General features: G+C 41.2%; 1 protein-coding gene across 1 annotated transcript in view; it reads left to right on the plus strand.

The window, feature by feature from the left end:
* Window positions 1-14,543, plus strand: part of LOC138947096 (unconventional myosin-Ia-like) — a gene marked incomplete in the record, with an annotated part of 197,757 nt that overhangs the window by 161,061 nt on the left and 22,153 nt on the right. The window contains 7 exon segments of the mRNA XM_070318537.1: window positions 1-113; window positions 1,154-1,222; window positions 4,455-4,541; window positions 7,445-7,531; window positions 8,299-8,385; window positions 9,349-9,435; window positions 13,690-13,776. The exon segment at window positions 1-113 is cut by the window's left edge and continues 37 nt beyond it. Coding sequence (XP_070174638.1) covers window positions 1-113; window positions 1,154-1,222; window positions 4,455-4,541; window positions 7,445-7,531; window positions 8,299-8,385; window positions 9,349-9,435; window positions 13,690-13,776 — 617 coding nt within the window.

Genomic DNA, 14,543 nt, shown 5'->3' on the forward strand with positions numbered 1-14,543 from the left:
ACTACCTGGCAACGCTGATCCAGAAGATCTGGAAGGGCTATTACCAGCACAAGCTCTTCCTTATCATGAAGGCCGCCCAGGTCGTCATCTCCGCTCGATTCAGGGGATATTGGGTAAGTCAACGACAGTGGTAATTCAGTCTATAAACCACTCTGTTGTGACGAATAACTGTACAGTGGTAATTCAGTGTATAAACCACTCTATTGTGACGAATAACTGTACAGTGGTAATTCAGTCTATAAACCACTCTATTGTGACGAATAACTGTACAGTGGTAATTCAGTCTATAAACCACTCTATTGTGACGAATAACTGTACAGTGGTAATTCAGTCTATAAACCACTCTATTGTGACGAATAACTGTACAGTGGTAATTCAGTCTATAAACCACTCTATTGTGACGAATAACTGTACAGTGGTAATTCAGTCTATAAACCACTCTATTGTGACGAATAACTGTACAGTGGTAATTCAGTCTATAAACCACTCTATTGTGACGAATAACTGTACAGTGGTAATTCAGTCTATAAACCACTCTATTGTGACGAATAACTGTACAGTGGTAATTCACTCTATTGTGACGAATAACTGTACAGTGGTACCTGCGATGTGTGGCCCCTCCAATGAGAGGACACCTCCCTTAAAAGGACACCTGTTATCCCTGTTATCTCTACCAAAGTATATCTGTCATGACAGGCCACCTGCAATGTAGGGACGCTTTTGGCGAGTCCCAAGGGTGTCATGAGTTTTATTGTATGTGCTTAAGGGGTACTAGGTAAATGAATGATCCTTACAGGACTGTTTGTACACTGAAAAAAATTTGATCTTGTACACCAGAAAAATACATGCACATTAGAAACTGGTTGTTTGTTTTGCCAATACTGAGGACAGACAGACTCTTGCCCCAAATAGATAATTCAGCCATATCGTTAAAATTACAAATGTTAAAGTTTGTAACTAGAATATCCTTTTTACCGTAGTTCACTCCAGAAACCTGTGTTCCACTCAATAGATGTTAAGTTTACATTCCTGCTGATGGCTTGTATGGCATTGAATATGTATGTGTGATGACATTGTGTAGAAATATGAATGACGTCACTCTCTGCCAGCAAGCAGTGAATGCTTTCTACACTGTACACTGTGACCTTTTCAGGCTCACAAACAGTACAAGGCCACCCAGCGAGCCACTCTCATCATCCAGTGCTACGCCCGTGGATGGAAGGTCAGTTACCTTGACCTTGACCCACTCTCAGCTCCCTATAGTGCTGTTTGTTTGGTTTCATGATGATTGTTATAGTTTTTGGTGGGCCAGTGTTTCAGTTACATGTTTAGAATATTTTCAATCCTGCACTGGTGTTAGTACTCAAAGATTGACGGTGTGGAATTGGTTTAGAATTAAAAACTACTTTGTTTACTAGCTGTAATTATTTGGTTTTAAGTATTTTAGTCAATGTTAATTACTGAATTTGTGTCAGATGATTTAGTTGCAGAATGCTCTGTGAGATTGGAATTGTGTTTCAAGCACCATGGGTTTTCTGCATGCCACTGATAAAGAGTATGCATTTTGGTGATTATGTTAAGGTAGTAGTCACCACTTTATGCCTCTGATAAATAGCACGCATGACAATTATTATGCAATGGTGATTGTCACTGGTAAACTGCATGCATGACTATGATTTATAAGACTTTCTTTTTGCCGGTGCTTAGCCTGCATGCCAATTGGTAATGGGATCTTGCCCTTTCAGGTCCTTTAAGAATAGAAGAAGGATTAGGGGATTTAAAAACTGTCTTTTCAATCTGTTATGCCCTGAATGCTCTTGGTGGCTATTGAAGTATATTTTCAGTGAATATTATTCTAATGCTTGACATTTTCTTTTTCTCAGGCTCATTGAATAATTCTGACTTGTATTTGATTTGTGTACTACCATGCGCTTTGGAAACTTTCTGATTTTTGTTTCTACTTTACAGTTTTATGTATGACTTGATTTTTTGACTGTGTGACGTTTAGTTGTGTTCAGTGTATTTGGGCGCGCTGTGAAGTGAAGTGATGTGGATTGTGAATGCTTCGAATTGCTGTAACCGTGCACCAGTTTGATCTCTGTAGCCTTCAACCAAGCCTCTCCTTTTACCCAATTATTGACATGTTTTGCTCAAAAATACTATTTTTATATTTCTTTACCCTTTTTTTGACTAACATTCCACAGTCATACCCCCACCCAACTCCCATTATTTTTAATACCAATATGACAGCTTATTGAATATATTTACATTTTAACATTTTTCTCCTGAATAATTCTTAATCCTGAGTTAAAACTGACAGTTTAATTACTTTTGGGTGTGCCTTGATTTCAACCCAAGTTCTTTGTTTAATTGCATGTGGAGAAAAAAAGTTATCCCAAAACCATCACCTCAGTTCTTCAAAAAATTTGATTTATTTTGTAGATTGATGAATTTGAAAGTGCATGTGTTATACTTTTATAGTGTTGAAAAAGTTGAAAATGTCGCCACAAGAGGTGGACATACTTAATTGTTACAGTGGAACCCCCCTTTAAGACTAATTGTTACAGTGGAACCCCCCTTTAAGACTATGAGAAAATCAGGTCTTCAGATGGGGGTAAATTTAGAGAGGTTATGAACAGAGAATCTGAGAAAACAGGGTCTTAAAAGGGAGGGAGTCTTAAAATGGGGGGTCTTAAAAAGGGGGTTCCACTGTACTACAGGCAGTTGAGATCTAATGTCAGGAGTGATAAGGTGCACCATCTGTCTTCCAGTCTTGTGATGGTGATTCTTTGCTGTGGGCTTTGACTATGACTCTGTGGTGTCTCTCTTTGCACTTCTAGTGTGACAAGAAGATGAGTCCGTCACGCTGTGTGGTCTGGGTGTTGTGATTGTCCAACGTGTCTGTGAGGGGTAGAAGAAAAGACAGGTTTTAATCAGCCAGAAATCAGTGAGAAATGTAAGTTTTACGCCCTCACGGCAAAGCCATTAGGGGCATGTTCCCGGTACTGTTACCCCGACTTTAGATGAGATACCCACAAATCAGTGTGAAGGTCCTAGGTTAAGGATTTTGTTCAATCTCTTTGTGATAACACAGAGCCACATTATGTCATCAACTCTACTGTCCTGCCATTATCATTGTCATCAACTCTACTGTCCTGCCATTATCATTGTCATCAACTCTACTGTCCTGCCATTATCATTGTCATGTTCTCTCTTGTCCTGTATTTCTCCTCATACCCTTGATGCTCTCCTCACCCACTCGTAATTCTCGTAACGGTAAACAGGTAGAATCAAACAAGGAGTCTTCCCTTCCTTATCTTTGTACAGTGTATTCAACATTGTGCTTGAACCATTTCAAGTCCCAGACTCCCATCCCCACCTTTGCTGAATGCTTCTTTAGCTATTTTTTTTCTTTTGGTAGGATTTTTCTTTCTTTTTCTGTTAGCTTAATTGCTTGGAGAGTTTTTTGTCTGACAGGCATTTTGCAAATGCACCCCAATACCTACCCATTCAGTTCTTGCCTTTCTTTCCCGAAAGTTTATTTTCCTTCTCATAGGATACATTTTTCTTCTCTTTAAGATAGGGCTTGTTCAGTTTTAGTGGGTTTTATTTCAGTTTGAAGGGCTTTTTTCAGTTTCAGTTAGCTTGCTTGGAGAACGTATTCTCTAACAGGCCCGCGAGAAGCTGATGGAACCACGTAGGATACCTGATCGTGCTTGCTTGTGGAGAGTCCTGTACGTGGCTCTTGGCTTGGGTTGCAGTGTAAGTCTGCCTCAGCTTTTCATTCACCCGTCTTTGTGCACACCCACTGGTTGCCGTGGCAGTGTGCATGGTGCACCCATTGAAGTGTTTTGAATTTTTTCACCCATGGTCACAGCGTGATCGTCCAAAACCTCACTACTCACCCCCACCCCCACCCCTACCCTTGCTGACCGCACCTTGACACCGGGTCAGTTACAAACATCCCTTCATTCAAGTCTCACCCCAACCACAGTAAAATGTGTGCCATCTTAATTTGTGCACTTTTGGGTCATTCACCAAACACCCACCCGTTTCATATTTTCCTAAAACAACTACGTGTACCATGCTTGCTGAATCTCAGCTTCAACATTCTTTATTGTATGGGTACAAAATTCTTGGCTAGGCATGCCCGCCAACTTTGCCCATGCCCATCTACACTCCTTCTTTGTAAGACAACCCCCCCCCCCCCCCCCCAAGTACATTGTACATGTATCTATCTACCCTGATAAGAACTACCCCAGTGAAAGGCAGACTCGCACTGACAACCCTCGCTGTACATTTACCCATCATCCTCTTTCAGCCAGCGACACAGACTGCAGACGATCGACCAACGGAGGACTGATTCCCATCGGCTCCTCCTCTTACTACTAACGCTTTCCGAGCCGCATAACCCTGTATTTTGCTAAGCTTACCTGCCCTTCACTGTATTTTAGGCGCGTGAGATTCTCAGGGCTCTGAAGCTTGCCAAGAAGAGACAGCTAGCCGCCACAACAATTCGCAGATACTACATGGGATATAAGGTATATCCTGACTCGTGTCTCTGTGTGCTACGTATCGGTAACATAGTGCATTGTATTTCTCTTAAAAGTTGTAGGTAGCGGCAGCTTAATTTCCCCTGAGGGGTCTGGTTGGTTGCTTTTCCAGCACATGTGTGGATCTGCTTTGTGTGTGTGTGTGGGGGGGGGGTGATTTTGCGTGGGGGGGAGGGGGGATTGAGTGTGTGAAAAAGAGAGAGAGCGATGGGGGAGGAATGAAGGGTTTCATGACAAGTGTGTAGTTGGGTTTTTAGGGGAGTCGTGATTTGTGTGTGTTTACTTGAGAGTTTGTTTCTTTTTTTTAAATTCAAAACTAACATATATAGAACAGTTAATTTGCGTCCCATAGCCTGCTGTTTGTTCATTTTTGATTGCTTTAGTTGGTAGCCGAAGATAGTTTGCCAATTTCAATGAGTGTAGTGTTTATTTTCCTTTCAAATGTGCCTTGAGAATTACTGCGATACATCTGTCCATGTACTTCTTCATTGGAAAACATTCCATACCGGAGTTTGTTCATGTACTTCCTCATTGGAAAGCATTCCATGCCGGAGTTTGTTCATGTACTTCTTCATTGGAAAACATTCGATTCCAGAGTTTGTTCATGTACTTCTTCATTGGAAAACATTCCATGCCGGAGTTTGTTCATGTACTTTTTCATTGGAAAACATTCCATGCCGGAGTTTGTTCATGTACTTTTTTATTGGAAAACATTCCATGCCGGAGTTTTTTATGTACTTGCTCATTGGAAAACATTCCATGCTGGAGTTTGTTCATGTACTTCCTCATTGGAAAACATTCCATGCCGGAGTTTGTTCATGTACTTCGTTGGAAAACATTCCATGCCGGAGTTTGTTCATGTACTTCCTCATTGGAAAACATTCCCTGCCGGAGTTTGTTCATGTACTTACTCATTGGAAAACATTCCATGCTGGAGTTTGTTCATGTACTTCCTCATTGGAAAACATTCCATTCCGGAGTTTGTTCATGTACTTCTTTATTGGAAAACATTCCATGCCGGAGTTTGTTCATGTACTTCTTCGTTGGAAAACATTCCATGCCGGAGTTTGTTCATGTACTTCCTCATTGGAAAACATTCCATGCCGGAGTTTGTTCATGTACTTCTTCATTGGAAAACATTCCATGCCGGAGTTTGTTCATGTACTTCTTCGTTGGAAAACATTCCATGCCGGAGTGTGTTCATGTACTTACTCATTGGAAAACATTCCCTGCCGGAGTTTGTTCATGTACTTACTCATTGGAAAACATTCCATGTCGGAGTTTGTTCATGTACTTCCTCATTGGAAAACATTCCATGCCGGAGTTTGTTCATGTACTTCCTCATTGGAAAACATTCCATTCGGGAGTTTGTTCATGTACTTCCTCATTGGAAAACATTCCATTCGGGAGTTTGTTCATGTACTTCTTTATTGGAAAAAATGCCATGCCGGAGTTTGTTCATGTACTTCTTCGTTGGAAAACATTCCATGCTGGAGTTTGTTCATGTACTTCCTCATTGGAAAACATTCCATGCCGGAGTTTGTTCATGTACTTCCTCATTGGAAAACATTCCATGCCGGAGTTTGTTCATGTACTTCCTCATTGGAAAACATTCCATGCCGGAGTTTGTTCATGTACTTCCTCATTGGAAAACATTCCATGCCGGAGTTTGTTCATGTACTTCTTCATTGGAAAGCATTCCATGCCGGAGTTTGTTCATGTACTTCTTCGTTGGAAAACATTCCATGCCAGAGTTTGTTCATGTACTTCTTCATTGGAAAACATTCCATGCCGGAGTTTGTTCATGTACTTCCTCATTGGAAAACATTCCATGCCGGAGTTTGTTCATGTACTTCTTCGTTGGAAAACATTCAATGCCAGAGTTGCTGACCTGGATTCGAGGCTTGAGGCCTATATTTCACAAAAGTTACACTCCTGAGTTATTGTCCTTTCCACAAGACCTGCCTGTCTTTAAGTTCCAGCCTGTCTGTGCATGGTGTGACTCAGCATATTAACACCTCATGTCCCAAATAGTCACTATAGAACTGGGGACAAAAATACTTAATTAGCATAGCATTGCATGGTGTGTTGCAAATGAGACACCTTTCATAAAACATTAAATTGAGACTGTTGGAGAGGCGGGATCGGTGGTGGGGGGTAGGGGAATTTCATGCAAGTGTAACTGCCAGCAGAAAACTAATTCTTTGGTTGTTAAGAAGTCTACTTGATTGTCACTGTTCGACAGTGTTACTTGACATGCTGTGAATGCAGTAAATAGCTTCCTTGAAGTTTCTGCAAGGTTACGTACACATGTGCTTGCAATTGATTTTATCATGAAGGATTACTGAAGGTGTAGGAAATCGTTCTCTGGCATCCCAGATAATTGACACCTGTTTCTTAGAGGCAGGGAAGCATTGCTTTGGTGAGGATTGCTTAATATGTTGAGGCATGCAGGCAAAGTGTAGCAAGACAAGGCAAGCATCCCCGGGGGGTGCTCACGCATGACAAAGCAATGTGGCTGTGACACTGCAGTGGCTGTTCCTTCACTTGCAGCATGTTGGATGTCAGTGGGTTCTATTAAACTGCTACACAGCTTTTGCAAAAGCATTGTATGGGCTATCTTGCTAGTTTGCCTCACTCTCAGCAAGATTCCTTGCTTCGCTAGCCTGAAAGAAACGCAGGTCAGGTTTTGAGAATTGACATACTGCAGCTCATACAGTTCTTGTGTTCAGTCTGTGTTCGGGTATCTGTAATCACGGGATTTCTGATAGCCGTTTCTTGATGACAAAAAGCTAGGTTGTGGCGTCATGACTAGATGACGATATACGGTACACACAAAAAGTTAATTTAGTTCTTTATGGAATGAGTTCATCCCCTTTGTTGTGTTGTAGGCGCGCGTGCTGTTAGCTCAGCTGAAACTGGCCAAGAAGCAACGGCTGGCGGTGACCACGATTAGCAGTCACTATCGGGGATACAAGGTACCCTCCCTTGCCTGCTGGTTTTTTCGTCGTGTCATTATGTTTTGATCATGTCTGCATCTGCCTGCTTTGGATTCTCAGCATGGATATCATTTCTTAAATGTGGATGTTGTCTTGTTTTACAATATGCTATGCTGCGTTTTTCATTTGAGCAGTTATAGTTTGACAGGTCTGATGGATTGAGCCTGAGGATTTGGCTGAGAGGGGATCATATATGTGTTGAAACTGTCCGCAAAATCGTCTCAAGTGAAGATAGTGAAATTAAATTGGGTTCTTAAGGTTGTTGCCTCACTTGCGGAAAGATTCCTTGCTTCGCTAGCCTGAAAAGAAACACAAGTTCGGTTTTGAGAATTGACATAATGCAGCTTTACAGTTCTCGTGTTAAGTCTGTGCTCGGGTTTCTGTAATCACGGGAATGCTGATAGCCGTTGTGGCAAGCAAAGCTTAAAAAGGTGGCAAGACAAAGCAAGAATCTCTCTGCAGGTGCCAGCATGGAAGAAAGCATTGCAACAACAAAGCTTGCAGTCCTAATTGCATGATTTACATGTGACTCTTTTGATGTCAACCAATCTTTTATATTCCATGCCAAGCTTGCACGAAATCCTTTCATAGAAATCTACTTATGTGCCTTCCAAGTGGATAGCTTACTAGCTTTGCTTGCCTGAGAGATACAGAAGGCTGTTGTGTCACTAGATGAATATATGGTACACACAAAAAGTGTATTTTGTTCTTTATGGAATGAGTTCATCCCCTTTGTTGTTTTGTAGGCGCGCGTGCTGTTAGCTCAGCTGAAACTGGCCAAGAAGCAACGGCTGGCGGTGACCACGATTAGCAGTCACTATCGGGGATACAAGGTACCCTCCCTTGCCTGCTGGTGTTCACTTCCTGTCGTTATGATTTGATCTTGTCTGCATCAGCTAGCCTGCTTTGGAGTCTCAGCATGAAAATCATTTCTGGATGTTAATTGTTGTCTTGTTCTTCCATATGCTATGCTGCCTTTGTCAGTTGAGCCGTTATAGTTTGTCAGGACTGAGGGATTGAGCCTGAGGATTTGGCTGAGAGGGGATAATGTATGCGTTGAACTGTCCGCAAAATCATCTAAAGTGAAGATAGTGAAATTAACCTACAAACTCTTGGAATTGGATGCAGTTTTGACAGTTTATGTCCATCACGTGCAGCATGTTTGATGTTAGTCGGTTCTATTAAACTGCTACCCAGATTTTGCAAAATCATTAAATGAGCTATCTTGCTATTTTGTCTCACTCCCGGCAAGATTCCTAGCTTCGCTAGCCTGAAAGAAATGCAGGCCAGGTTTTGAGAACTGAGATACAGCAGCTTGACATTTCTCATGTTAAGTCTGTGCTCAGGTATCTGTAATCATGGGGATGCTGATACAGTAGCCGTTTCTTAGTGATATTAAAAAGCTAGGTTGTGGTGAGCAAAGCTGAGGAAAGAATGTTTCTTTTGGACTGCTTGCAACAAGGATTTGGTGCGACAAAGCAATAATCTCTCTGCAGGTTCTAGCATTGGAGAAAGCATTGCTACGGCAAAGCTTGCAATCCTATTGGCTGTTTTACAGGTAACTCCTTTGATGTCAACCAATTGTTTTTATTCCCATGCCTAGCTAAACACAACAGTGTTTCATAGACATCCTAGCTAATACTAACAAGTGCCTTGCAAGTGGATAGCTTCCTAGCTTGGCTTGCCTGAGAGAAACAGAGGTCTGTTGTATCAAGAATAGATGAAAATATACCGTACACACAAAAAGTTAATTTAGTTCTTTATGGAATGAGTTCATCCCCTTTGTTGTGTTGTAGGCGCGCGTGCTGTTAGCTCAGCTGAAACTGGCCAAGAAGCAACGGCTGGCGGTGACCACGATTAGCAGTCACTATCGGGGATACAAGGTAGCCTCCCTTGCCTGCTGGTGTTCACTTCATGTCGTTATGTTTTGCTCCTGCCTGCTTTGGAGTCTCAGCATGGAAATGATTTCTGGAATATGGATGTTGTCTTGTTTTTCCATATGCTATGCTGCGTTTTTCAGTTGAGCCGTTATAGTTTGTCAGTTCTGGAAGATTGAGCCCGAGGATCTTGGCTGAGAAGGGATCATATAATGTGTTAAAACTGTCCGCAAAATCATCTGAAGTGAAGATAGTGAATTAACCTGCATTAGATTAGAAACTGTTGGGATGGTTACAGTTTTGACAGTTTACATCAGGCATAGCAATTGGTTTATAGTAGCATGCATAGTGATGGGGCGGGGATATAGCTCAGTTGGTAGCGCGCTGGATTTGTATTCAGTTGGCCGCTGTCAGCGTGAGTTCGATCCCAGGTTCGGCGGAAATTTATTTCAGAGTCAACTTTGTGTGCAGACTCTCTTCGGTGTCCGAACTCCCCCCCGTGTACACTACATTGGGTGTGCACGTTAAAGATCCCACGATTGACAAAAGGGTCTTTCCTGGCAAAATTGCTTAGGCACAGTTAATAATTGTCTACCTATACCCGTGTGACTTGGAATAATAGGCCGTGAAAGGTAAATATGCGCCGAAATGGCTGCAATTACTGGCCGTATAAAATTTCATCTCACACGGCATCACTGCAGAACGCCTAGAACTGTACCCACGGAATATGCGCGATATAAGCCTCATTGATTGATATAATAATCTGATTGCAAAGGCTGCTTAATTGAGCCTGAAGTCGACAAGACTTCGGAAAGTTGTTTTACCAAGTCATGGCCGAGCTTCCTGAAGAAGACTTTACGAAGTCGACTTTTCCCAATTAATATCAGGCCTAACAGACAGAAATGTTACAGTGTGTTACAGTGTGTTACAGCACGTTACAGCACGTGAGTGTGTGACTGAATACAGCGGGCTGACTGGGCTGTACTCCGTAAGGTGCAGAGGAGTTATTGGGGGACTGCAGGGTCTGTCTCTTCCAAGGCCAATATGCTTGCACTATTGTGAGCAGAACAAGTCCAGTCTGGTCTGCTCATTTTCTTCTAGGCCACAACTGTTTGTACTGAATTCCCCCCGAAAGCGGCATATGGCTGCCTGAATGGCGAGGTAAAAACGGTCATACACATAAAAATCCACTCGTGCAAAAACATGAGTGAACGTGGGAGTTTCAGCCCATGAACGAAGAAGAAGAAGAAAGGTACTGAACTAAGAGTAGTCAGGCTAACAGAATGGACTGTTGGTGGCATGCAGTGGAAGCCTCTTTGAGAATTGCATGTATAGTTTGGGTCTTTTTCTTGGATGCTCAGCATTTGGTTGTGTGTTCTATCGTATTGTGTGTGACCATTTTATAGGTACCTGTTTCCGAGGACAGGTTTTCCTTTGAAGTAATGTGATTGCTGTTGTGCATTTTGTGATTCCAGGTTGTAGCATGGCATGTGTACACATTCAGTTTTGAGTTTTAACTCAAGGAGGTCATTCTTTGGGTCACTGTCATATATTGAACAGGCGTTGATGTCCCTTGAATTTTCGATTTTCGTTTTGTTTTAGTATATCAATCCCTCCATAAATCTGTGTGTTAAATTCAGTTTGCCTGCCCTTCAACTGTAGTTCTTCGGATAATTGTTGCATCATGTCTGCATGATGAATTGTATTTTATTTTGTCTGCAGTTGGTTGGTTTTTTTGTGTATATCTTGAAAATGTGTTGTCATTATCCTGTGTGTGAAAGACTAGAAAGATATTGGTTCTAGTTTCAGTGCATAGGTTGTAAGTTAACACGGCTGAAAAAAGATTATTTGACGTCGATGTTAAAATGCGTCTACATACCATTTGGAACATATTTTGCTGGATCTGCTTGTTGGTTTTGTGTGTGTGTGTGTGTGGGGGGGGGGGGGGGGGTGGTCCTACATTTTTTATTTCGGTCTATCTGATTTCTGTGCTGTTAAACCTTAGTCCTGTTTTGTCATCTTGGTTTTCATTGTAGAGAGTGGTTGAGGGGGGGGGGGGGGGGAATTGAAAAAGAGAGAGAATGTGAGTGTGATGGTGCAAGCAAGTTTGAGAATATGTGACTCTCCACCACGAAATGAGTCGCATGTCACCTCACTCGGTTCTGCGCTAAGTCCGGGGGATGTCTAGTAACAGTGTGAGGGTCACCATAGTCACAGGCTTATAACTCGAAAAGTGTTCACTCTTTTCTAAAACGGTTTTCACCACTGGATAGAGCATAAAAAACTCTATTAGAAAATGTAAAAATATGAAAATCATGAAAAGGTGACATGCGACTCATTCCGTAGTGGAGGGTCACATATGTGTAACTGTGCCTGGAAGCTATAGGTATTGTTGAAACATCTGAGTTGTAATTCCTTCTCATGCTGAACTTATCCAATCTGGCAGATTGTCTGAATTTAGCTGTTTAACCATTGGTTTCAATCTTCTTTCATACGGCAAACACGTTTGATCCAAACATATACTGCTGTGTCTAATGAATCAATTGTTATGGCGCCAGTTTACTGTGGGTAGATGGAGACGAAGTTATCCGTCCTTTCTTGAGTTAAATTGTTTGTGCGATAAGTTTTCACATCAGATCTAAGGAGGAATAACATTTCATCATCAGGTTCCTCAAGTCTTTTGTGGATTTGGAATTATTGAGTACTTTCCCTGAATTAAGGTGAACCTTTTGTTGATCAAATTTTGTGAGGCTGTTGAGATGATATTTGTGGGAGTTGTTGTCAAGGATTTGACCTTTGACCTGCAGCTGAAGGTCATCCTGGCAGAGTAAACAGTAGGTCAGGCTGTTTGTTGTCATGGTAACGTGTGGATCTTACTGGCAGCTTTGCTGAGAGAGACAGAGGATAGTATTGTCTATCTTACTGGCAGCTTTGCTGAGAGAGACAGAGGATAGTATTGTCGATCTTACTTGCAGCTTTGCTAAGAGAGACAGGATAGTATTGTCATCTTACTGGCAGCTTTGCTGAGAGAGACAAAATAGTATTGTCGATCTTACTGGCAGCTTTGCTGAGAGAGACAGGATAGTATTGTCGATCTTACTGGCAGCTTTGCTGAGAGAGACAGGATAGTATTGTCGATCTTACTGGCAGCTTTGCTGAGAGAGACAGAGGATAGTATTGTGGATCTTACTGGCAGCTTTGCTGAGAGAGACAGAGGATAGTATTGTGGATCTTACTGGCAGCTTTGCTGTGAGAGACAGAGGATAGTATTTTCTGCTCATGGAGAGTTGATTTGTGTATTCAATGACGCAAAACTTGCTCCACTAGATTGTTGTACACATTTCAGAAAGCAGACTCCTTGTTATACACAGTATTTGCTGCAAGTTGCACCATACATTGCCTGTAGATGCAGAGTCAATCAATCTTAAAACAATTATTCCCAATATCATTTGTGGACAATTTGCATGGATTGAGTGCATAAGCATGGCATTGGGTTTCTTAATCAGTTACAGTTCTCAAACGTTTTGATTCCAACATATACTTGAATCCTGTTTTGCATGAAGCCTGCAATGGTTTTATAATTCTCGTTTAAATGTTTGCATGGAAGTATAATCGTATTCATATAATTATTTCACCGTTTAATTAAATCTGTGAACTGCATGTGGGTACTAAAAATTTATTTTTATTTTTCAATCACAATTCATTGGGGATCATACCGATGAAGAGAACTTCAAGATGGGATAAAGCATGACAGGGGGAGGATGGGGGGGGGGGGGGGGTGTCAAAAACACTGTTTGATAGATCTCAGCTTCAAGAGCAAGAAAATCAGCAAGTATACGTTACCAAGCTGGTCATTGTGATTGTCAGTGTTGGCTTAATTGGAAAGTTTGTGGAAAAAAGAGAACATTCTTTGGGGAAAATGTAAAGTTCATGGAATGAATAGAAAATCCACGGGGGATAATGGAAAATTCATGGGGAAAATATAAAACTCGTGGGGGAGGATGAAAAGTCACAAGGATAGGAGGGCGGGGATCACTTCAGTGTTACATGAGTTTGTGTCAATATATTTAATCTGCCGTGTAGTGTTCGTTATTGTACAGTATCTCTAATTAGCACTAGCTGTTAAACAGACTTTGGTTTAAACAAAACTTTTTTCAATTTAACTATCGTGACATATACAGTATCTGTTAAATGGACTTTAAATGCAAGATGATGACGTTGTCGATGCCTGGATGATGATAATGTTGGTGATGTATCTAGGCTAGACTGCTGTTGGCACACCTGAAGGATCTGAAGAGACAAAATCTGGCTGCTGTCGTCATTCAGAAATACGCCCGTGCCATGCAGGTGTGCGATCTCACAGTTTGTTCATCTCATTGCATTCTTTTCTTTTCTTCCCATTAACACTTGCCTGTTGTCGTTCTTTTCATTTACTTCTTCTGTTCATTTCTATTTAACTTACTGATGGATTTTTGGAATTCAATACTGTAAATTATCTATGACATTTCTTAACTTCTTCCCCTATCCTGCACTGAATCGTTAGTTTCAGTTATCAAAAACTTTTCTTTATTCTTGAGTTTCAGTTATCAAAAACTTTTCTTTATTCTTACTGTAACTTTCTGTTGGATTTTAATCCTTATTGTACTCTAACTTATGAAAGAATTTCTCATTTTTCCCCTTCTCTTTGCAAATCTATCATCTTTATTTGACTCTACTCTTACACATTTCACCAGAAGAGAACTCTTCTGTGCACAGTAGAAAGTTTTCATTCTTTTTATCCTTCAGTATCGATTTGTTTCCTGACAGTTTGTTTGCAAATGTTCTGATACTTTTATGTCTTCATTTGGTTTCATTCTGTAACTTTCATCAAGCAGTACAGTTCATTCTATCTAACAGCATATGCTCTCTTGAGAGAAAATCTCCAAGCATAATTCTTACAAACTTCATCTCATGAAGAAGATTGTGTATTATTAACAGATTATTCATTAACTTTGCTAATACTTGGTGTTACTACACATTGATCCAGCTACAGAGTCTTGTGCATGCGGATTTGGCAGGAATGTGACTGTGTGTGTTTAACAGTTACGTCTTGGGTTTGTTACTGGTTTTACCGG

This window comes from Littorina saxatilis, linkage group LG14, assembly GCF_037325665.1.
Source record: "Littorina saxatilis isolate snail1 linkage group LG14, US_GU_Lsax_2.0, whole genome shotgun sequence".
NCBI lineage: Eukaryota > Metazoa > Mollusca > Gastropoda > Littorinimorpha > Littorinidae > Littorina > Littorina saxatilis.